The 23,865-nt window shown below is 48.8% G+C and overlaps 1 protein-coding gene across 3 annotated transcripts in view; it reads right to left on the bottom strand.

Annotated features, from left to right (window-relative positions):
• Nucleotides 1–5,463: 5,463 nt before the first annotated feature.
• Nucleotides 5,464–23,865, bottom strand: part of TRAF2 (TNF receptor associated factor 2) — a 42,830-nt gene continuing 24,428 nt past the window's right edge. For 2 of the 3 annotated variants that reach the window (XM_048822859.2, XM_048822858.2), the window contains exons 5-11: nt 22,850–23,011; nt 19,768–19,842; nt 14,925–14,999; nt 12,906–13,265; nt 11,044–11,221; nt 7,375–7,523; nt 5,464–6,187 (exon numbers count right to left, since the gene is read on the bottom strand). In XM_048822859.2, coding sequence (XP_048678816.1) covers nt 5,969–6,187; nt 7,375–7,523; nt 11,044–11,221; nt 12,906–13,265; nt 14,925–14,999; nt 19,768–19,842; nt 22,850–23,011 — 1,218 coding nt within the window. In that variant the 3' untranslated portion in view covers nt 5,464–5,968. The remainder of the gene's footprint in view (nt 6,188–7,374; nt 7,524–11,043; nt 11,222–12,905; nt 13,266–14,924; nt 15,000–19,767; nt 19,843–22,849; nt 23,012–23,865) is intronic. The other variant, XM_048822861.2, reaches the window with a different exon arrangement.

Below are 23,865 nucleotides of genomic sequence, written 5' to 3'. Positions count from 1 at the left end.
GACGTGGTCTCCCACAGTATTCTTGCCAGCAAGTTCAAGAAGCATGGGCTGGATGAACAGACTACACGGTGGATAGAAAGTTGGCTAGATTGTTGGGCTCAACAGGTAGTGATCAATGGCTCCATGTCTAGTTGGCAGCCGGTATCAAGTGGAGCGACCCAAGGGTCAGTCCTAGGGCCGGTTTTGTTCAATATCCTCATTAATGATCTGGAGGATGGTGTGGATTGCACCCTCAGCAAGTTTGCAGATGACACGAAACAGGAGAGGTAGATATGCTGGAGGGTAGGGATAGGATACAGAGGGCCCTAGACAAATTAGAGGATTGGGGCAAAAAAAATCTGAGGAGGTTCAACAAGGACAAGTGCAGAGTCCTGCACTTAGGATGGAAGAATCCCATGCACCACTACAGAGTAGGGACCGAATGGCTCGGCAGCAGTTCTGCAGAAAAGGACCTAGGGGTGACAGTGGACGAGGAGCTGGATATGAGTCAGCAGTGTGCCCTTGTTGCCAAGAAGGCCAATGGCATTTTGGGATGTATAAGTAGGGGCATAGTGAGCAGATTGAGGGACGTGATCGTCCCCCTCTATTCCACATTGGTGAGGCCTCATCTGGAGTACTGTGTCCAGTTTTGGGCCCCACACTACAAGAAGGATGTGGATAAATTGGAGAGAGTCCAGCGAAGGGCAACAAAAATGATTAGGGGTCTGGAACACATGACTTATGAGGAGAGGCTGAGGGAACTGGGATTGTTTAGTCTGCGGAAGAGAAGAATGAGGAGGGATTTGATAGCTGCTTTCAACTACCTGAGAGGTAGTTCCAGAGAGGATGGTTCTAGACTATTCTCAGTGGTGGAAGAGGACAGGACAAGGAGTAATGGTCTCAAGTTGCAGTGGGGGAGGTTTAGGTTGGATATTAGGAAAAACTTTTTCACTAGGAGGGTGGTGAAACACTGGAATGCATTACCTAGGGAGGTGGTGGAATCTGCTTCCTTAGAAGTTTTTAAGGTGAGGCTTGACAAATCCCTGGCTGGGATGATTTAGTTGGGGATTGGTCCTGCTTTGAGCAGGGGGTTGGACTAGATGACCTCCCGAGGTCCCTTCCAACCCTGATATTCTATGACGATATGGTGCTGGCCAGGCAGATTTGCTAGTGTCTTTCAAGGCAGTTGTGTGAAACGGACAGCTGGAGCTGTGATATAGCTATCCCATTACTGACTGGACTCAGAGGGGAGGTTGTATGAGGCTAGGATCACAGACCATCACTGGTCTGTTTCCCAGCTAAGAAGCAGGTATCCACAGCTGGCTCAGTGAAATACACATACAGCACATTTCAAGCTGGTAATTCTCAGTGCATCCATGCACAAAACAGCACCACGGCAGGAGCTTCAGTACAAGTCTCAGCTACCTTCCGCCTGCCTCGTCCATGCGTACTTTACATCCTCTGAACAGCAGCACTGGGGAAGGAACAGCCATGCCTCCATTGGCTTTCCAGCCCCCACCTTTTCACAAAGTGGGTGCTGCATGGCACAGGTGGCATTTAGCCTCTCAAGCACTCTGGCATTTTGTGGACACAGACCTTGCTGCAGCTGAATGCATCATAGCCACCAGCAGGGGGAAGCCAATCAATTCCACCGACAGTAATTGAAGGGAGGCAGTAAGCTGAAATAATTGGGGGGGGGAGGGTAGGCGGTCCTGCATGGAAAAGCCATCAACCTTAGCACAGCTGGTAAGCAATGGGGTGGGACTCTCAGCCCTCTAGAGAACAACATGAAAAGCAGGAAATCTTTCAAGTGACTTCCTCAGAAACTAGGACCCCTTCTCTCCCCCTCCACTCTGCTGTGCTTAAACGGGCAGCAGCCCAACTGTGCCCTCAGCTGGAACAGGCTTGCTCATGCAATAGGACCCTCTTCCAGGAGATGGATATAACAGGTGGTTCCTTCTGTGCCAGAGCTGGGCTCCTCTGGTCAATATTACAGCCTGGATGGAACCAGGGGGTCTTCTCCAGCATGGGAGCACTGGGGCTCTAGCAGGAAGCCAGAGCAGGCTTTGGGGTGAATTTATACTAGGAGGGAAGGTGCAGCAGTGACAGCACAAGCATCCCCCAACACCTCGTGTGTCACACAGGGATCAACGGGGCCACTAACAGCATCCAGGCCTGTGCAGCAGGGCGCAATCGCTTGCTGGAGCCACCACACTTTGCACAAAATGTGGTCTAACAAGCACAGCAGCAGCCATTTGCTGCACAGCAGGCCACTACTGCCACAGCACAGAACAGCAGGGGAGTCTGGATGCTGCTCTCTTTGGAGTCCTCTCCCCTCACTGTTTAGGATAGCAGCTCCTGGGGCAGGGGCCCAGCACGTGTCTGTGAAGTCCCCAGCACGATGTGGAACAGGGCTGTTTCTGCAGCGCCAGTCCCAGCCATCCTAGGGAGGCTTTGAACCTTGGCGAAAAACTCATCCCAACACCTCTCCACAGGGAGGGAGAGCCAGACAGCTCCAGCACAGCACCTTGGTCTCTCCTGCCACAAGCACTATATAGAGCTGGCTTTGGGTTCCACCCCAGCCACCAGACTGAATCTTGGACAGAACCCACAGCAGATGCCAATATACCGTATGTGCCAGAGACGCCTTTCAAACCTCAGGGTCCCTGCTAGGGCTTTAGGCCAGAAATCTCCACTTGTCCCCTTACTGCCTGACCGCTCAACCCCCCAAAGGCAGCTGTACTCTAAATCCCCAGAGCTTGCTGTGGAGGGACAAGCCCAGCAGTGACACTGATGTTTCTCAAAAAGCAGGCCCCGGCCACTGAAGACAAAGCTAATACTTCCCAAAGCAGGGGAGAGCTCACCTCCCACTGCCTTCTGCTGCAGCAGTTTAACTCTGCCATGGCCTTGTCAGTGGACCCTCCCAGGGCTGGAGGACAGTAGTACAGAGTGTCAGGCTGGCCCCTGCAAACAGCCAATCAGCTGCTCAGTCTACAGGAATGTGTGGTCTCCAGCCTCCTCAGGTAGGGAAAGCACTCTTAGCAAGTGCCCAAAGGCTCAGGAGAGTCACTGCAAGGGGGATTTGGAGAGTGCACGTAACAGAAAACAGACTCCTGGCATAAAGGGGAACAGGCTGGAGAAACTGCTAGTTCCTGAGGGGTTGGGCCCCATCTGGGCACAGTGTTCTGAAACTGAACAGCCCCCAGGCCTGTTGCCACTGGGCATGCAGCAGCACTGCCTCAGGGCAGGGAACAGTGGCTGGAGTCAATGCAGGGCTGGGAGAGCAGAGAGACCCAGACAGCTTGCTGTGGAGTACTGTACGGACTGGAAGCCTGGGGCGGTGCAGGAACTCAGACCCCAGCCTGCTCCAGTGACCCTCCAGTATCTAGAAGTTGGTCTTTAAACTGAGCTGATTTAATTCCCTTTGACTCCCATGGAGCGGCTGTTTTACATCTGTTTATTGGCAGCTGGAGATCATGGAATTGGCACCTCTTTGGATGGGGAGTTCTGCATACAGATAATCCGTTCCCTGCCCCCATCCTAGAGAACCAGCCACTGCTCCTGGCCCAGAAATGAGAGATGTGTAAATAACGGCTCAATAATAGTGGCCTCTCAGTTGGGGAGCAGTGCAGTGCTGGAGACCCCTGCTGGCTTACTTCTCTGTGGGCACGAGCCAATATGCACCCCTTTAGTCCTGGCAGAAGCTTCCCGTCACCCTAGCCTGGAATCAAAACTCATCTCCACTGACTGATTTCTGACCTCAGCTGAGGTGTCAGGAAGGGCTGGGAGGAGTATGGGGCCAAGTGGACCGAAGCAGGCAGCTGCCTACGCTTGAGTGGTGGCCTACAGTGAGACAGCCTGTCACTGGTCCGAGCTAGGACAGCGTGAAGGCAGAAGTGTCTCAGCTCTGTAGACCAAGTGGGGAACACACAATTTCTCTCTTTAGAGGACACATCAGCGGGGCTATGGCCTTCCTCCACGGAGAGGGCCACAATCTCACAACCCTGGATTCCCTTGCATTTGCTAACTGGTGATCGTTCCACAGAGAATTCCTTCCCCTGCACACAGGCAGCGGATCATTGATGCTAACTGGAAGTTGGGCTGTTGCTCTCTGGGGGCTCCAGCCAACCACCGGGAGCACCTCTGACATGGGCAGCAGGGCCAGCCTCTTTGCCTGTCCTCCAGGCCAGAAGAGCAGGGGAAGGGTTGGACAGGGCTGGGACAACACCTGAAGGATGGTTCAAAAAGCAGCTAGCTGGGTGCTTTGGCCAAAGAGAACCTGAAGGTTTGTATTGGTGGGAGAAAACAGGACCCATGGGGAGAGGAGACAGAAAACCACAAATAAGGCTGTAAAGTGACTAATGGCCACTCTGGAGTTACAGGTGACCACCACAGAGTAACTCTGAGGGGCCAATTAGCCACAATGGCAACACACTGAGGGGGACCCATTCTCCACGAAATAGAAAAACAACTGGGGCCACAGTGCAAGGAACTCAGGGAGGGAAGAGTACACAGGGAAAGCCCTAAGACAGTTTCTAACCAAGCAGTTGCAGACTGGCTGGCTGGAGAGAGCACACTGAGCTGGCCAGGCTGCTCTGGAGAGCGTGACCGCGAAGGAAGCCACCAGTCAGTGCTACTGAAAAGCTACGCACAGCAATCAGGGCTGCAGTGGCTGTTAGTCCCCCAGCCTTGTAAACAACTAACCCCCCTTGACAGAGTGAAGAGCCCAAGAGTTCACATTCAAGATCTCCTGCCGCCTGGGGGAGGACACTCGGTGGGGGACCAACGACTCCAGGAGAGGGAACACCAGAAGGGGCCTGCCTGCAAAGGCAAATGGAGAGATGCGCTAAGAGCCAGGATGAGAGCGGTGGGGAAAGGAGCTAATGAGCTCACCCCCTCAGCTAAACCCTCATTCCTGGGGTGCTAACCAGCTCACACACGGGGTACCAAGGCTGTCCTGCCCTAAGCCCAGCTCCCGGCATTAACCATTAACAGGCAACAAATTAGATTCCAAGGCACCTCTCTGACTGGTCAAGAGCCGCTCCAGAGAGTTACAAGACTCATCTGTTTGGTCGTTAAAAACACAAGCTATGCCAAAGGCACCTGGAGCACCAGAGCAGTAGGTTCTATAGGACGCCTACACTGAAAGAAAGGAGGAAAATATTCCGCAGGTGCTGTCCTCCCTCACTCTACACTTCCCCTCCCATCAGATCACTTACAGATAAAACCCAGGCAGGGGTTTGGGTCTCTGACATGGACACTGGGAACAGCTTCCTCTTGCCCTACTGACATATGGCCCCACTCAAAGTGCCTCTGCAGCTATGTCTGCCAAAGAGAGGCCAGTGAGACTCTGCTAAACGGCTTCCCTCTCCCGGAGAGCTAACAGCTATCTCTGCCGTGCCAAGCCCACATACCTCCTCTGCCTGCTCCTAGGCCACGTCTTCCCTCACACCCTCATGTCAAAGATCAAACCAACCAGCAACACAGAATTACAGAACCTTTAAGCAAAAACACCAGAGAGAAACCAGCTCCCTCTAACACGGAGCTCTCCTAGGAGAATGAAAGGGCCTGGCCAAAGGGAGATGTGCAGTGATGCTCTGGGCAAGCTGAATGCCTGTTCCATTGTAGGAGTTGTGCATTAAACAAGTACATAAGAGCTGCCTTCGTTTTAGCTTGAAACCTGGGTGCAGGGAGCCCTGGTAGCTGATTCCTGCAGGGAATCATCCAGTCCCCATTGATCATGGATCAAACTCAAACTAACTTCAACACAAGCCTCTTCTCAAGGAAGATCTGCACTACAGCAGCTGGTGTTCTGACACCAAGGGAGGGTTCCCATCAGACACTGCATTTCCACTCAGCGGAGCAGGTCCCTTCAGGGACGGGGCCAGGTCTGGACTCTGCCCCTGCTTTGGGGCATGCTGAGGGTACAGCACAGGGCAAGCCCTGGTCGGCTAGCACTGTGCTCAGTGCTCCTGGTGGGGAGGAGGCTTTAGAGGCCTGTGAGATCTACGATGGCTTTAATAAAGATGGCGTCGTCACGCACGTAAGAGTTCTTGGCCTCCATCTTGGAGACTGGGCAGAAGAGTGGGCAGCCACTGGCAACGTTCATCTCGGTGACGGGTCGCTGGAAGGACGATGACGTCACATCGGGTCGGAAAGCGTCGATAATGTGCTCCCGGTTATTCTGATCCAGCAGCATCAGGGTCACCTAGAGGTGAATACAAAAGAGAAAGAGCATGAAGCAATATAGCAAACATGCAGCCCCCTGTCTGTGACTCCCATTCATTTTAACCTTTGGAAAGCTGCAGACACACACACAACCTTACACATTCATGTAGCAGCAAGCTGGGGTAATACCTGCGTTCAGGCTCAATTCCAAGCCCCAGCAAGATCTACACCCTGCAAGAAGGCTCCCTGCTTTCTCCCAGTCTCTGCTGTGCCACAAGGGAAATTCTACACTTGGTTCAGAGGGACTGACAACTAGGGACTTTGCTAAATTCAATTCGAAAATGAAGTCCGCGCAGCAGCCCGGGTAGCCAGCAGCTGCAGATTTTGATATTCAATTTGATCCTGCCCCATCGCATGCATGTCCCTTTGAGATAAGCAAGGCACATCACACTGCTCCAATGGGTCGTTTCAAGCACCGCATCAGTTTATACCTGGTTCTTATTTTTAAAGTTTTCTTCACAACTGCCAAGGTTTAGAAATTTAATTTAGAAAATAAAGATGACAGTTCAGATTAAGGGAGCACAATTCAGGGTCCCTAAACATCGGAGAACACAGAACATGGTTACTATGAAAGTTCTGCTCATTCTCCAAACACATCCCACTCCTGACTGTATCTTTGTCCCTCTTCCCCTTCCCCTCTCCTCTGGGCCTCTCTTGTAGTATTCTGGGCTTTCATCATGACAGGAGCCTGCATTGAAGAGCTCCCCCAAATGCAGTAATCCTCAAACTGTGGGTCGGGACCCCATTTTAATGGGGTCGCCAGGGCTGGCTTAGACTTGCTGGGTTCTGGGGTGGAAACTGAAGCCTGAGCCCCACCACCTCAGGTCAAAGCCGAAGCCCGAGGGCTTCAGCCCTGGACAGTGGGCCTCAGGTTACAGCCCCACCTCCCACCCCTCAGGGTGGCAGGGCTTGGGTCTCCCCTCCTGGGGTCATATAGTAATTTTTGTTGTCAGAAGGGGGTTGTGGTGCAATAAAGTTTGAGAACCTCTGGCCTAGTGTCAACGATTGCATTCTCTGCCTCTGCTTGCTGGAGTGCCAGCTCTCTGGTGTCTAGGAGAGCAGGCATCTGAGGGGCTGAGTGGGGCTAAAGCCAAGGGAAATACATCAAGAGGCCTGGCAGGCCTTTCAGGCACCAGGACTGGTTCTGCACTCACTCCCAGCACCTACCTTCTGATTGAAGGGCCATCGCAGAAGTGCATCGTTGGGTCCTTTCATCACCACAAAGAACAGAGACAAGTGGGTCCCACGTCCAGTGCCGTCCCCGTTTAGGTACACACGCAGGCACATCCTATAGCCATATTTGCTTGTGTAGAAAGCTAAGTGATGCAAAACATTGAGAATAAACAGGGGTGCAGAACAAGGGTTAGGGCAGCAGGGGAGCCCAGATGGTTCCCAAACAGTTTCAACTGTCTATTGACTTTGGCTTTTGAAGCGTAAGTAGGAGCAGGCTCCCTGAGCTGGGGTCCCACAGGAGCAGCTCCACTGGGTGCAGATAAAGGGGGTTAATAAATGATGGCACATGTATTTAAAAGCACACACGACTCTGGGGCCCCAGTACATGAGGCACTAGGCCCAACTAACATGCGTCCACTGTTACAAGGCAAGAACAAGGAGTTTGCTGACCTTTAAAGGATTTCCCTCCACTCTTCTGCTGCCCTGCAGAGACAACTCCACTCTGACAGATGGAGCTGGAGCCTATACCTGCTTAGGAAACAATCCCACTGCTGCCTATGTTCCAGTGACAGGGCCAGTCACACCTGTGCAACCCCATTAAAGGGAACAAGGCTGAACAAGTGTCACTGAGGGCCTAGTCTGGCCTACTCCCCTTCATTACTAGCAATGAGTGTACAAGCAGGAAAGAACCCAAACTGTGTTTGAGATCTCAGGCTGGCAGACAGAACACTCGCTCAGGCATCTTTCTACTTGTGAACTAACTACCATTGACCTGGAGTCTGGGGCTCAGATACTGAGCCCCACCGTGCCAGGAACACTCAAGTTACTTTAAAACAGTGCAAAGGTGTAGTTTTACATTCAGCCACCGCCTTTTGTTCCCTCTTTCTTTAAGCTATGCATCTCCTTTTCCACAAGGAAGGGGACAGCACACTGCGCGTAGCTGCGGCTATATTGCACAGTGTGCCTTTGAAGGAGTCATGCAGGGAACAGCCCGTTCATAACGATGCACCAGTGTGGATACACCAGCGTGCTAACGCTGGCAGAATGTGAGGGGAATGGGTAGCTTGTGTGCACATGGAGGGTAATACGATCAGGCCCATCTCTAAGGGACTGGGTGCACTGTTATGACGGGATGCACAGGGGCAGTGTGGTCCAGTGGGTCAGACACCGAGCTGGGACTTAGGAGAGCTGGCTGCTACTGTTGGCTCTGGCACTGACAAGTCACTTCATCTCTGTTCCCCACTGCTCCGTCTGTCGGTGCAGACTGTAAGCTCCTGGGGACAGAGCCGGTCACTTCCACTATGGAGCTATTGTGCAGTACTCGGCACAATGGGGCCTGAGCTCAGCTGGGGCCTCCACGCATTACTGAGATGTTCATAATTCAAAAACAAACTGAGGGAAGAAGGGGAAGGACAGCTGAGCAAAGTACGAGGCAAGCTCAGGTGAAGACAGACCAACCAGCAAAGTACCGGAGATATGTATGCTAGAAATCTGCACCAAGTGTCCATTTAGCTCAGTAAGGAAAACTACGCACCTACAAGGCAATTTTTAACCAATCCTAACCTCTGTTTCTCTGCCTCATTTCTGCATTGCTAAAGCAACATCAGGACTGCAGCTTCCTGCCTGGTGGTGGGTCTAAGTAACATGCAGGAAACACAAACCTTTGAACTCAGGGCCTGGCAGGTAAGTTTTTCCTTCCCCATAAACATTCTCTTCTCAAGTGTTTTTCCATGAAAAAACCTCTCTCTCTCTTTCATTTCCAGTCCCTTTCAAACCAAGCACAACACATTGCTTTTCTGTGGGCCTTGGGGCTTGAACAAAAAGAAACCCAAACCCTGTTTGTAACAGGATCCACAAATGTCTATGCTCCCTTTGTTGCAGCAATTTTAAAAAAAACACTGTTCCCACAGCTGTGAGATCATCAGTGATCCTGGCTCATTAATAAAGATGTGACACAGGATGTACGAATTAATATCTTATATAAAAAGAAAAGGAGTACTTGTGGCACCTTAGAGACTAACCAATTTATTTGAGCATAAGCTTTTGTGAGCTACAGCTCACTTCATCGGGTGCATACTGTGGAAAACACAGAAGATGTTCTTATACATACAAACCATGAAAAAATGGGTGTTTACCACTACAAAAGGTTTTCTCTCCCCCCACCGCACTCTCTTGCTGGTAACAGCTTATCTAAAGTGTGGGGGGAGAGAAAACCTTTTGTAGTGGTAAACACCCATTTTTTCATGGGTTGTATGTATAAGAACATCTTCTGTGTTTTCCACAGTATGCATCCGATGAAGTGAAGTCTCTAAGATGCCACAAGTACTCCTTTTCTTTTTGCGAATACAGACTAACACAGCTGTTACTCTGAAATATCTTATACAGCATCTCCCTCCAAAGTGTTTCCTACTAAAATGCAGCTACTTCTGGGGAAGAGTACAGGCATCAGCCAGCATATAGCATGTTACACAAGAAGGGAAGTGGGGGTGAGAGAGGAGACATTTAGGCCAAGGAAACTGGGTCAGACCCCTCCAGGGCTGTATGAGTTTAGTGCCCAGAGAGCAGACAGAATGTAAGATGTTAAGGTCTCATCTCAAAGGCGCACACCAAATGGCATGGAACTCAGTGTGTCTGCTTCGGAAATACAAAGGGCAGAGTTGACCCTGCTAGAACGTGGAGTCTAGGGGGTTTCAAGGCTGATCACTGTTTTTAAGAGGAAGCCTTACTAGATCAAACACAGTTATGGGAAAGCTTCAGTTCCACTGAAAAACTGGAGAAAAGGGATTTTCCAAGGGGCAAAAATGTTTTTGATAGAGAATAAAAAAGTCCCCATACAATATAAAAATAACCACAACTGGTGATGTAAAACAGTTCTTTAGATTGTCTGTTTAAACTAGTCTGTCTCTGGCTTATGTGCAATTCCAAGGACTGGCTGCTTTAAAAAGGAATCGTCCTGCTGCTTTAGAAATAGAGCTGTTCCTGTCGGCACAGACACAGATTCCATAACCCTCGCTAGGGCACTAGGAACGCCGGGGCTCATTTAGTACTGAGCCCCTCCAAAGAGATGGGGTCGGGAGTGCTGGGATGCTGCTGCTTTAGCAAGTTCACAGCTCAGGCAAGACCAACACGGGTAGTGATCTGCAGACTCTCTTTAGAAGACCTGGAATGCTGCATGGCTGGGGTGAGCATGCTGACTATCTGAAGAGCAGGCAGCTGCGCAAGCCTCGCTGGAGATATGCATATTTCTCGATCCCTGTGCAGTAACACAGTTTAGTCTTTGGACACACTGTATATTGTCATGTTATGCTCTAGGTACCTCGATTCCTTCCCTTGCTTACCAGCTCCCTGATGGCCCTAATTTTGGTTGTGCTGTGTAAAAAGGGCTATTATTGCCGGACTATTTCCAGGCCTAAGAGGGCTACATTTCCTGATGGGAAAGAAAAGTCTTCTGTGTGCAAGGAAAAAGGGATATCTTATAGCAATGCAATTTCACTTATCTCACTGTAACAAATCAGTCTCTAATGCATTCTTGGGGGGTGAGGGAAAGAACTTGGGAGGAACAATCTCTGCATGCCACATGCCCCTTTCAACACTACTCAAATGACTGGGCACAGCTGGAGCATGGAAAGCCTCACAGTATTTTGCTAATGTCTAGGTAACAACCTGGAGAGAAGATGGCAGGACAGCGGCCAGCTATCGCCTCCTGACGTTTTCTGGCAAAGTCTGAAATCTTCCAGATGAAAACGCCATCATAGGTGGAAGCTTCCATGTCACGGATCTTTTGCTCCATGTCAGCCATGGCCAGATCTTTCAGTCCAGTGCTCCTTTCCAGCTGCCGGACCTGATCAGTGGAATACACAGTGCACCTTGTTTAGAAATATAAGTTGGTAAGGGACCCAGGAAAGTCAAGGGATCCTGTGAACCTCATTCAGGCCTGATCTTTGGGGGGGAATGTTCTCCAGATGTGATGGTGGCCAGGAGAGGGAAGAAATCCACCACTATTGGTGAACTCACTAAAAATAATTTGAGATTGCCCTGCTGCTCTTGAGCAAACAGTTAACCAACACCTCTCTTCACTGCCAGAGCAGGGCACTTTCTAGCTGTGATGGCAGAATCCGGTCAATGAAGGATGAGACGGCCTAGAGCCAGACAAAGATTGCAGAGCATACTGTAAGGGATCAGTTTTGTACTGGTAGGAGGATGACCTACGTAACAGGTCTTTTCCTGCTCTAATGTGTATGCAGTTTTGAAATGGCATCTAGATCAGTGGTTCCTACACTTTAACAGCCCGCGAACCCCTTTCACTAAATTGTGAAATCTCGTGAACCCCCTCCTAAAAATGAATATTTCCAGGGATTTAAATTTAAATTTCCTCCGCACTCCGTGGGGCTCCTGCTGCTGGACCCCGTTGACCGCCCTGGTCAACTGAGCTCCACTGAGCTCAGGTAGCAGGTCCTGCTGACCACCAGGGCTCAGGCTGTCAGCCCCAACTGCCTGGCCCCGCTCTTCCTAGGGCTCGGGCTGCAGCCCCAAGCGCAGTGCTGGGGTTCGGGCGGCCGGCTCCCCGGCTGACAGGGGCAGGGCTCAGGCTGCCAGCCCAAACTGCCTGGCCCCACTCTCCCTGGGGCTTAGGCTGGCAGCCCCGCGCAGAGCGCTGGGGTTTGGGCTGCCGGCTCCCCCGCTCACGGGGGCAGGGCTCAGGCTGCCAGCCCCAACTGCCTTGCGCCGCTCTCCCTGGGGCTCAGGCTGTCTGCCCTGCAACTGGGTCCCACCTGCTGCCTCCAATGCCCGGGGTCCTCTGGCCGCCATGAGTGAAATTTTTCTGGTGAACCACCCGTAATGTTCTGCGAACCCCAGTTTGGGAACCACTGATCTAGATACTAGGGTGATGGACACCCTGAAAAAGTCTAAGACTTAGTCTACACTCAAAAAGTTATACTTGTGTAACTATGTCAGTTGGAGATGTGAATTTTTACCAATATAGTTATACCAGTATAACTTCTAGTGTGGACACATGTACACCAGTATAAAGATGCCTTATTAGCTTATTTTGGTTCCCAAAGCAGAATAAGCTTTGACAGTATAACTGCTTCCACACTAGTGTGGGGCAGGGGGAGGTTTGCTGCTTTAACTACGCTGGAACGTTTCAAGCAGAAAACTTTTCTAGAGTAGACAAGCTGAGGATGCAGGTAAGACTGCAGAAACTGAGGTTCTCCCACTATAAGGGTGAGGAGCTGACCAGGCTCAGGGGTCATTACAAATACAGGAGGGATCTTTCAACATCCAGAAAGCTGAAATGCTGCCTCCTCTGTATACCTCACAGGAGTACGTGTCCAGAGAGCTTTTTCTCAGAACATCTCAAATATACTCATAGCTTGGCTCCTGATAGCTGTGAGGTCATATCACAGACCCCTGCACACATTACACTTGCACTAAAGCTAAAAACTTTAATTACTGGGACAATTGATTTGAAAGATGTTCATAGAACACAAAGAATCAGAAGCCCAAAGCCAGAGGTTACAGACCTTGTTACTGAGCATTTCAATTTTCTCCTGATCCAGCCGATGTTGCCGACTATACGCCTCCACTGTCAGAGACACCCTTTCCACTTCCCGATTCAGCACACACACAATATTTTCAAATGTGATCGTCTTCCTCTCTAGGGCCTCGCACCTCCCCTGCAGCTCCAAGGACTCAGAGAGCTCTGATTCAGAGCACAGCGAATTGGTTGTTAAGAGCATGGAGTTGTCCTGCATTGACCCACGGGTTGGGTGGTGCTTTAAGTCTCCAGACTCAGCCTTGAGGCGGAGCACAAAGCCCAGCAACATATACAGATGCTCCCCCACACATTTGCTTTCGTGCTCCAGCAGCATTTCATTTTCCACCTGCAGAAAAAGAAATACTCATTCCCATTTGCAGCAAGTTAGCTTCCCACTATGGCACGAGATCCACAGGACCGATTCATCCCCTCCGATTTACAACTGTAACTAACATAAGCAAAGGGTAATGCAACGAAAGACACAGTTACAAACTTGTTGTTCAACAGCAAGCAGGTTTTTTTTTTTTAAAGGAAAATTCTAATCTTACACAATGACAGATGTTGAACATTCGCCCCACTGTAGATATGATAAAGCTTTGCCCCCCTTCTATAGCACCTTCAGTCCAAGGATCCCTCAGAAGCACTTTACAAACAGTAGTGAATGAACCCTCTCGAAACCTCTGGGACGGGATGTATTACTATTATTATCCCCAAACTGCAAAGAGAGAAAGTGATTTGCCAAAGTGAGAACCCATGTCGGCTGATACCCTGTCCTGTGCTTTACCCATAAGCTCAGCCATCACACAGAATCAGGAGTCATTTATTTATAAAATCACATCTGTAATAACACCATCCTCCCAGCTACTCAGGAATTACATGAAAACCGTCTAAGACCTACTCTTTGGCATGTTCTGAATGGAGGTGTTTACTACTCTCCAAATTCTCACTGTCTGAAGAGTCCACACTACGAAAGACTGCCCCATCCCTCCCACACACACGCACCCGAGCATGGCTTACTCCTCAGGCATTACCAACCTCCTTTGGCACTTGCCTGCAGCAGTGTGCTATGGCATGCTACTGCATAGCTGAAAGTACCACTCAGCTAAATTGCTGCAGGCAGATGCCAAAAGCATTCCTCTGGGTTCTGGCTCCAACACCAAAAGGATCTAATAAACCAATCCTGGTTCTGATCCAGGAAGGTTTCTTTATTGCACTCAGGCTGATTTGTACTTTCAGCTCCTAAAGGCTGCTGGGCTGCCTGGTCTTGGATCTAGTGAGTTACAGACAGGCTGAAATTATTTGCAATTGTGTAGGGTCAACAGGAGGGTCGTGTGCAAACTGCTTGCAGGTTAGGGCCCAGAATGAAAAATGTGTCCTATTCCCAGGGAGATAAGCCTCATTGGGCAGAGCCTCACAGTCTTTAAAGGTAGATTATCACCGTGGTTTGGTATCCAGGAGCGGCAGTCTGACTTTAAGCACAGGGAGTTTGCTATTCACCGCCCGGGAGAGCTTACTGAACGGCTTCTCTTCCATTCCCCACAACACCCGGCTCCAGAAACAAGAGTGACTATTAGCCTTCATTGGCCAAGCTCAGAAGCCTGGACACACTTCCCCACAAAACAGTCTATAAGAAGATCCCTGAACCACGCTCCCAGGGAACAGGAGCGCCTGCTTTCTCTGAATATTAGCATTCTGCTATGAGGAATTTTTCTGCACTGAGGAAACAATCACTTCAAATCAATTAATTCTCTAGATACATCCAGCTCTGGATACTGGACAGAAAATCTTAGACATAAGTTGCGTTCCCACTGCTTAGCTAGAGCATCAGCAGCACTCAAATTTCAACCCCCCACCCCCACCATAGGCCAGCTACATTTCACTTCACTCCATCTAGAGCTCTGTGTGTGTGGATGCAAGATGAGCTGGGGCAACACTCAAGTTATACCAAAAGCTAACACTGCAGTGAAGACAAGGCCCTAGACAAATATTAAGAAACTGGCCTTACCATCTCAGTGCAGCCGACAACGTGAAATCTGCAAGGCACTTTACATTTGCCACAAGTCTTCACATGGTCCTGAAACTACAGAAAAGGGAAAAACAACATGACAAATATAAGCCTAATTCTTCCATTTTACACACCCCAAGAAACTCCACGCCCTACACCCAAGACAAGACAGAAAGGTGAAGATGAACTAGAGGATAACTGACCCTTCTTTACTGATCATGACACAGTTGTGTTCCATGAAGCTGATCCAACAGTGCTTAAGGGCCAGAGAGTTGATTCACCCAATGGTATTGATCGGGCACTTCCTCTTTAGGTGCCCCAACAGCACAGGACACAATGCAGGGATTGGCAGGGCCCAGGGGGAGCAGGGATAATCCCACTTGCCACTTCTGCATTTGCTCCTTAGTGAAGATACAATTGACCATCGCCTGCATAATGAGATCTGTCTTCAGTGACTGTCCAAGGGAACAGACAAACATGGCAGCCTAGAATCTGGCCAAACAAAGCTGTACAGGAAGCTCTGGGATTACTTTGAAGTGGCCAGTTAAAACAAGATGCCACCTACTAAAGGTGGGGGCCTCATTGCAGCTCTCATCATAACTCAAACATTCCTTTGCAACTGAAAATGAAGCTCCTTTAAAAAAAAAAAAAAAAAAGGCTTCCCAGGAGCACATACAAAATGTGCCAGATCAATGGGGATTAGTGTGACCAATGACACACTCTTTCAAAGTGATGCCATATGGCAAGCCCATAAACTTTGTCAGGGGTGGAACAGCCATTTTGGACAGATGGACATTCATCCAACTTTGTGCAGGTTTCACAATCACGTAATTGAGCAAATAAAAAAGACAAGCCAACAAATGCAAGAAGGTTTCAAGAGTAAGAGTGACATTCCACCCTTAGCAGTCCTGCTGCTTCTTGCAAGCACTGCATGAAGCCACGGGAGTCCCAAAGCTTCCCCTCTCCCCCGCATATTTTCCAGTTCACTCCTTTGGTGTAACTGTGCCTGCGGGCTGTTGGAGATGATGCACTGTATCAAATCCATGACTTTATACAATGATGGCTCTTATTTCCAGCTAAGCATAGAAGACCTAAGAACTAGGTCTCATGTTATTTCTTGTTTGAATCCCTACTGCAAACACTTTGCCACAAGCAGGTGCCCTCTTTCAGGGTCCACTAATCCTTTCATAGAATCATAGAATATCAGGCTTGGAAGGAACCTCAGGAGGTCATCTAGTCCAACCCCCTCCTCAAAGCAGGACCAACCCCCAATTAAATCATCCCAGCCAGGGCTTTGTCAAGCCTGACCTTAAAAACTTCTAAGGAAGGAGATTCCACCACCTCCCTAGGTAACGCATTCCAGTGTTTCACCACCCTCCTAGTGAAAAAGTTTTTCCTAATATCCAACCTAAACCTCCCCCACTGCAACTTGAGACCATTACTCCTTGTTCTGTCATCTGCTACCACTGAGAACAGTCTAGAGCCATCCTCTTTAGAACTCCCTTTCAGGTAGTTGAAAGCAGCTATCAAATCCCCCCCCCCCCCCATTCTTCTTTTCCGTAGACTAAACATCCCCAGTTCCCTCAGCCTCTCCTCAGAAGTCATGTGTTCCAGTCCCCTAATTATTTTTGTTGCCCTCCGCTGGACTCGTCCCAATTTTTCCACATCCTTCTTGTAGTGTGGGGCCCAAAACTGGACACAGTACTCCAGATGAGGCCTCACCAGTGTTGAATAGAGGGGAACAATCACGTCCCTCGATCTGCTGGCAATGCCCCTACTCACACATCCCAAAATGCCATTGGCCTTCTTGGCAACAAGGGCACACTGTTGACTCATATCCAACTTCTTGTCCACTGTAACCCCTAGGTCCTTTTCTGCAGAAGTGCTGCTGAGCCATTTGGTCCCTAGTCTGTAGCGGTGCATTGGATTCTTCTGTCCTAAGTGCAGGACTCTGCACTTGTCCTTGTTGAACCTCCTCAGATTTCTTTTGGCCCAATCCTCCAATTTGTCTAGGTCCCTCTGTATGCTATCCCTACTCTCCAGCGTATCTACCTCTCCTCCCAGTTTAGTATCATCCGCAAACTTGCTGAGAGTGCAATCCACACCATCCTCCAGATCATTTATGAAGATATTGAACAAAACCGGCCCCAGGACCGACCCTTGGGTCACTCCACTTGATACCGGCTGCCAACTAGACATGGAGCCATTGATCACTACCCGTTGAGCCCGACAGTCTAGCCAGCTTTCTATCCACCTTATCGTCCATTCATCCAGCCCATACTTCCTTAACTTGCTGGCAAGAATACTGTGGGAGACCGTGTCGAAAGCTTTGCTAAAGTCAAGGAACAACACGTCCACTGCTTTCCCCTCATCCACAGAACCAGTGGAGACAGGAAACACTGTACCTCAAACACAGCAAAATCTGCTGCTTCTCAGCACGGCAATGGCTTTTTGGTAGCTGCCCTGCAGGACCATGCACACCCTTTGGAGAGAAGCACGAACAGCTACACTGGAGCATGGAGTTGTTAGTGCTAATCATAGCGCACATGGGAGCCCGAACAGCACTGACACACATCATCCTGTTTTTAAACCTTCCTTCTACCAGTTAGATATGCTGGACCTTTACCGGATGACAATTCACAGCCACATGCTTCACTATGTGGAAATGAAAAGGCGTTTGATGAATTTGACAAATACTCCCACACCCAGGTGACTCACTTACTTAGGGGGCTTGTCCACACTGGTGCATTGTGCACTAACTGGCTGTATGGACCCTACTGGTGCACACTAAAAGTTCCCTAGGTATTACACTATGACCTCGGGGGGAACTTTTAGTGTGCAACAGCAGGGACAACGTGGACCAGTTAGTGTGCAACATGCTAGTGCGCACTAGAATTTACACCCCTCTAGTGCAGACTAACGTACCAGGTAGATAAACCCTTCGTGATTCAAGTTATTCTCTGAGTTACACGCAGCAGCGTGGTTACGCTGGGACAATGTCTACTGTGGAGCAACAAAAAATTTGGAGAGAAAGGAAAGAGAGATGAAGTTAAAACTTTAAACAACTGAAAGTCCCACTCCGTATTCGTACAAGTCTGGGTCAGCTGTAATGGCTTCAGATTTCAGACTCAGGCAGATTGGCGTCCAATGATCACAATGCCAGGGCTATAGGACAGAGGTGGGCAAACTACAGCCCACAGGCCACATCTGGCCTGTGGGACTGTCCTGCCTGGCCCCTGAGCTCCCAGCCGGGGTGGCTAGACCCCGGCCACTCCCCCGCAGTCCCCCCTCCCTCGCAGCCACAAGGACAGCGTGGCTTGCACCCGCCCACCTCCCAGGCTTTCCAATAAGCCTGTCCTGCCGCTCTGAGAGGCACGGTAAGGGGGCAGGGGAAGACGGAGTTGGATAAGGGGCAGGAGGTCTCGGGGGGTAGTCAGGGGGCAGTTGGATGGGACGGAGGTTCGGGGGATGGCAGTCAGGAGAAGGGGGGAGGGGTTGGATAGGGGGTGAGGTCCCGGAAGGTCAGGGGGTCCCAGAGGGGGGCGGGACAGGGAGCGGGGGGGTTGGATAGGGGGTGGAGTCTTGGGGGGGCAGTTAGGGATGGGGGTCCTGGGAGGGGGCGGTCAGGGGACAAGGGGGGGTTGGATGGGTCAGGGGTGTGGATAGGGGTTAGGGCAGTCAGGGGACAGGGGGGGTTGAATAGGGGGTGGGGCGGTTAGGGGCAGGGGGTTCCGGGGGGGGGAGGGGGCTGGTCAGGGGACAAGGAGTGGGGGGGGTTGGATGGGTCAGGGTTCTGAGGGGGGCAGTCAGGGGGCAGGAACTGGGAGGCAGTAGATAGGGGACAAGGGCCAGGGTGTTTGCGGAGGTACAGCCTTCCCTACCCGGCCCTCCATACCATTTTGCAACCCCAATGTGGCCCTTGGGCCAAAAAGTTTGCCCTCCCCTGCTATAGGTGTTGAGGCCTCTACTACTGTCCACTTTGAAACCTTCTTTACCCAACTTTTCAGACTCTCTCCTGTTCCCAGTGGGAAGCCCATCCATTTCAGCTGCCTCAAGGCAGCTTTCAGTTATTAGATGGGAGAGTGACCGAGGGGTTCACTTTTCCAAGGTGACTCACAATCAAGGTTTTAGAACTTCAGTGCCTCATCACTTGTCCCAAGAGTCACTCCTTGGGCAATCGCTGTGGAGTCCAATGCTAGGTCTGAAGGGTTGTAGGTCTTTCATTTAGTGGAATAGCGGTGTTCCTTCCCTACTAACTACAGCAGTTAACGTAACTCTATCGTCTAGGATACGTGTTGTTGTGGCCATGTTGGTCCTAGGATATTAGAGAGACAAGATGGGTGAGCTAATATCTTTTATCAGGCCAACTTCTCTTGGTGAGAGAGACAAGTTCTGAACTCTGTGTAAGCTTGAAAGCTTGTCTCTCTCTCCAACAGAAGTTGGTCCAATAAAAGATGTTTACCTAGGATAAGTTACCCACTATGCAAGGATGAAAGAGTCTCTCTGGTCATTGTGGTTAGCACCCAAATACAGCATTAATCAGAGTCTGATTTAGGTGGAGTTACTCACTACTCATGAAAAAACATCAAGTAATTATAGTGCATCACAAATTGAGATAACACCAGTGCTAAGAGCCTTATGGAACATTGTAACTGGGTGTGAATGGCAGCTGCCTCTCAAAATTAAATGTGTTCAATTGTTTTCCTTCACTCCTCAATACAGACTGAACACTCTCATGAGCTAGCTCAAGGGTCCCTCTTCTATGCTCACAGAATTCAAGTCACATTCTGTCAGAACTCAAACCACATGCAGCGTGTGCTATGAAACAAGAATGTTCAAATACCTTCTCTCTTGGAATCTTCTTTTTCCCACAGCCCTCACAACTCAGTGGAAATTTAGGGCAGATCTCATCATGAGCCTGTAAAAGAAGTGACAAGAGGCCATTTGTACACCTAAAACAGCTTTGATAAGGCCACTGTGAAGAATGCAACTCAATGAACCCAATACTTTATTACGAATACATTTTACTAGCAAAAGGCCTGTCATGTGACAGCACATAAATCAAATCCTGGCCTAATCGTGGTGTTTCTGTATGTCAAGTCATGTTTCTACATTGCAGTTTCCAGGCTGTTATGGTGTTTGAGTGCCTTTGTGCCTTTCCAAGTACTCAGCATTGATTTAAGAGTGTTAGTTTCAGCTCATACTAATTGTGAGAAAAATCAAATTACTTCTTTGATGGAATAACATAATCAAGAGGAAACTACAGTTGTAGCTTTGCCTGGAACTCACATGTTCAGGAGATTTATGTGAAAAAAACCACCCTCCTGATAAGAAGTTTCCATGATCTGCCAGTCCTAACGGACATCAGTTGGCTGAATTAAAACCCCAAAGCCACACTTGACAGCTACAGATCATGAGCTTTCCAGTGTTGCCTCCCATGTCCAGATCAGTTCACCAAGCAAGTGCTTCTCAACCAACCAGACAGACAATCATATTTTAAAGATAAAAATTTTTTAAAACCCTACATTTGTTCTGCAGTAAGAACTTTGTTTTAGGACGGAAAAGAGAATACACAAAAATGACCCTAGAAACCTGATTTTTTGACCCCTCAACAGATAAAAGTAAAAATTAAGATGGGAACTCTAAACATCCTCTCATCTTTTCATCTCTTTCCTGTAGTGCTGAAACCCTCTCTTCCTACATTCCTTCTGTGATAAGCAAAATGTCTAATCACTCGATCTTGTGTAAGTTAAAATCTCCTACCCAAAAGGGAAATTTAGACAACGTGTTTTAGTACTCTTCTTATGTGCCAGATAGGTTATGCCATCTTTCTGATATTCTACTGGAGTTCTATTGCCTATACGTATATTGCAAGTCAGATTAAATATATAGAATTGTTCACTTAGTACTAGAAACTCATTCATTTTAATGAACTTCCTTTTATAAATACACAGTTCTTTCTGTTGTCTAAAATCTGAACTATTTGGGAACCTTGCAGGTCATGTTCATACTGTACAAAACTCACACTCTTAAAGACTTGTTTTGTTTTTTAAACCACTAGCTACATTTCTACCACCACATCAGAAACGGAAAAGAGAAATCCATTTGCTAACTCATATTAATGTTTTACTAATTACTCTTTTCCTTCCATAGATTAAAAGAACAGTATTTGAGCCAAGAGAGCAGCTGCAATGTCTTTGGAGATGTGAATGCTACAATCTACTGACAGTTCAAACAGGCTGGATTAACTGTGTACGTCAATACCAAGGATTATTAGAATTCTGTAAAAGTTGGTGTGGGGTGTGTGACTTCAAACCACTCAAAACAGAGGGGTTGATTCCCTCCCTACCCAGCAATTGCTCCTATCCTAAGAGGGATCCAGACAATTTCTTCATTCCCTTCCTTATCCCATAAAATCTTGATAACAGCACCACTTCACTTCAGTAAAGGGAGGAAGGTTTGACCTCAAATGCAACTATTTCAAAAGGGATAGCATATACAATAGATGATCTGACGAGGTGGAGCTGTAGACTCCCTCAAGTCTGCCATTTACAAACAGGTCTCATTTCTACCCCTCTTCCCTCCAGCCACTCTCCCTTCCTAGCCCTCTCATTCAATCCCCACCCAGCTCCCAACCAGTCTAAGACTGCTGCACAGCATTTATCTTCCATGAAGGAAAGAACATTTATGTTCTAAGTAGCAGCCGCAGATAGTGCATGTTCAGTAGAGTCTATCTGAGAGATACACTCTGTTCATGCCAGCAGGAAGGGAAGTACTGATTGAGCACAAATCTGCTGTTATGGTGTAAATGAAACTGCACTGTGCTGTATCTCTCTAAGACATCTACAAATATTAGCTTTAACAGGCACATTTCAAAAAAATTCCATACAAATATCTGAATTTTTTTCTGGATTCTCCACTGGTTTTCCCCGCACCATATCCTTCTCCGCTCGCAGCACAGGTACCATGGAAAGCTGTTCAAAGCAAAGCTATTTTTTTACTTCCTATAAAAGGAAGCCACCCCACCCTTGGGCCAATGAGGCAGAGGGATATCATTCAAGAATGATGCATTACAATCTAACCCCACCGGGATGGAGCAATCATTTACAGCCCCCGCCAGCTGGCAAGGTATGCTGCCACAAGGGCAAATCTCTCTTTTTAACTTGAATGTTCAAGGTTTCATCTCCATCACTTTTAGGCAGCTTGCCATTACTCTCAGAGTGGGCTGTATAACAACAAAGTCTCCTTTCCCATTACATTATCGCCCTGCAAGCAGATTGGGAAAATCCAAGAGAACAGAGGGGAGTGGAAAGGCTTTAGTCTTGCTTAAACACTAAGGGGCTGATCTTGCAGCTACCGAATTCCAATCAGTCAGTGGCAAAATGGCACACATCGTGGTTTCATATCAGACCCTAAGAATGCAACTGAACCAACAGTACAATGACAACCCTGGGTAAAGTCAGCATCTTGCAAAGCAACATCTAGCTTCTCTCATTCAAGTAAAGCTTGAAGTATTCATTAGTTTGCAAATAACTTCCTTTCCCTAAAAGCGACAGTGAAACAGCCCAGTGATTGCTCCATTGTACAAGCCACTTCGAGGATCTCTACACTGGAGTTTGTGGTCTTCTTTTAGCTTAACTGATTGCCAAGTCACTCAGGATAACTAAGACCCTTGGAAGTGCCAATCTAGACACTTTATGAACATTTGTTCAGGACACAAATGATTGTGATTTACCCTAGCAGCTAGTTAAAACAGGACCATAAATTTCAGACTAGACAGATCCTTGCTTCTCTCAAGAAGTGCTAATACAATGATCTACCTCTAATGGAGAGTACTCACACTTGCTCACTTGCCTCAGGGTGCTTGTCTAGATGGGTCTCAGGGTAAGGATACCTGAAGTGTGCTTATGCTGGGACTCTCATACCTTAATGTCTGGAAAGTAGAAAAGCGATTTGCAGTATTTGCAGTTGAGGCTTCTCTCGGGGCATTCCCGCTCCGAATGGCGCTCCTTTTCATTCAGTTTGATCATTCCCTTACATGCCAGGCACTCAATCAGCATGAACGGGCAGTCCCCTTCATGGCAGCTCTGTGACAACAAGAGCAGCACATTTCAATACAACCATACAAAAACCCCACAAATGCAGATGCTTTGAGATGCGTAAAGCCCATTTCCTAATGGCTCTCAGGATGAAAGGGCCTTCTGAGCCTGCACAAAGAGGGCAAAGGAAACTAACAACTTAATTCTATTTTCACTAAGACTATGTCTACACTATGCACCTTTTGGCAACACATCTGTGCCACTACAGCTGTGCCACTAAAAGGCACACAGTGTAGCTGCTGTTTGATGGCAGGAGAGAGGTCTCCCACTGGCAAAATCATCCACCCCCAATGAGCGGCAGTAGCTTTGTCAAAGTGCTGTTCACACCGGCACTTTTCATCGGCAAAACTTGTGTCATTCGGGGAGTGTGTTTTTTTCACACTCCCGAATGACAAAATTTTTGTCATTCAGGTTTCAGTGTAGACAAAGCCTTAGTGTCTTATCCAAGTGTTATCCAGAATGGGGGGGTAGGGGGGCTGCCAGAGACACACGGGACACAGCAGAGTAGTGGGGGTGGAGTAGGCTGCATAACCCCCAACACCACTGCAAATGTTCTCCCCCACTGCAGGTTGCTCCTTGAAGGCCATACTATGCTGCCCTTGGAGTGCCCTACTGTAGCTGTCCACAGGAACAGCCTGCATACAAAAAGCTGTAGGCTCTGCCAGCAGCCCGATGGCCCAAGCTTCTCTTCTCTGCTCCCATGGCCCTCAGCTCAGCCATGAGATTACTAGAGACCACGTGGCCTTCTGGAGAGACTGGGGAATGCCATCAGGAGCAGAAGCCACCATGGGAGGGAAAGAGGGAAAGCAATAAAAGAGGAAAGAAAATGAACAGAGAGATTG

This window comes from Caretta caretta, chromosome 16 (genome assembly GCF_965140235.1).
Source record: "Caretta caretta isolate rCarCar2 chromosome 16, rCarCar1.hap1, whole genome shotgun sequence".
NCBI classification, from domain to species: domain Eukaryota; kingdom Metazoa; phylum Chordata; order Testudines; family Cheloniidae; genus Caretta; species Caretta caretta.
The sequence above is the reverse complement of the archived record's forward strand: the minus strand, read 5'-3'. Positions and strand labels throughout refer to the sequence as shown.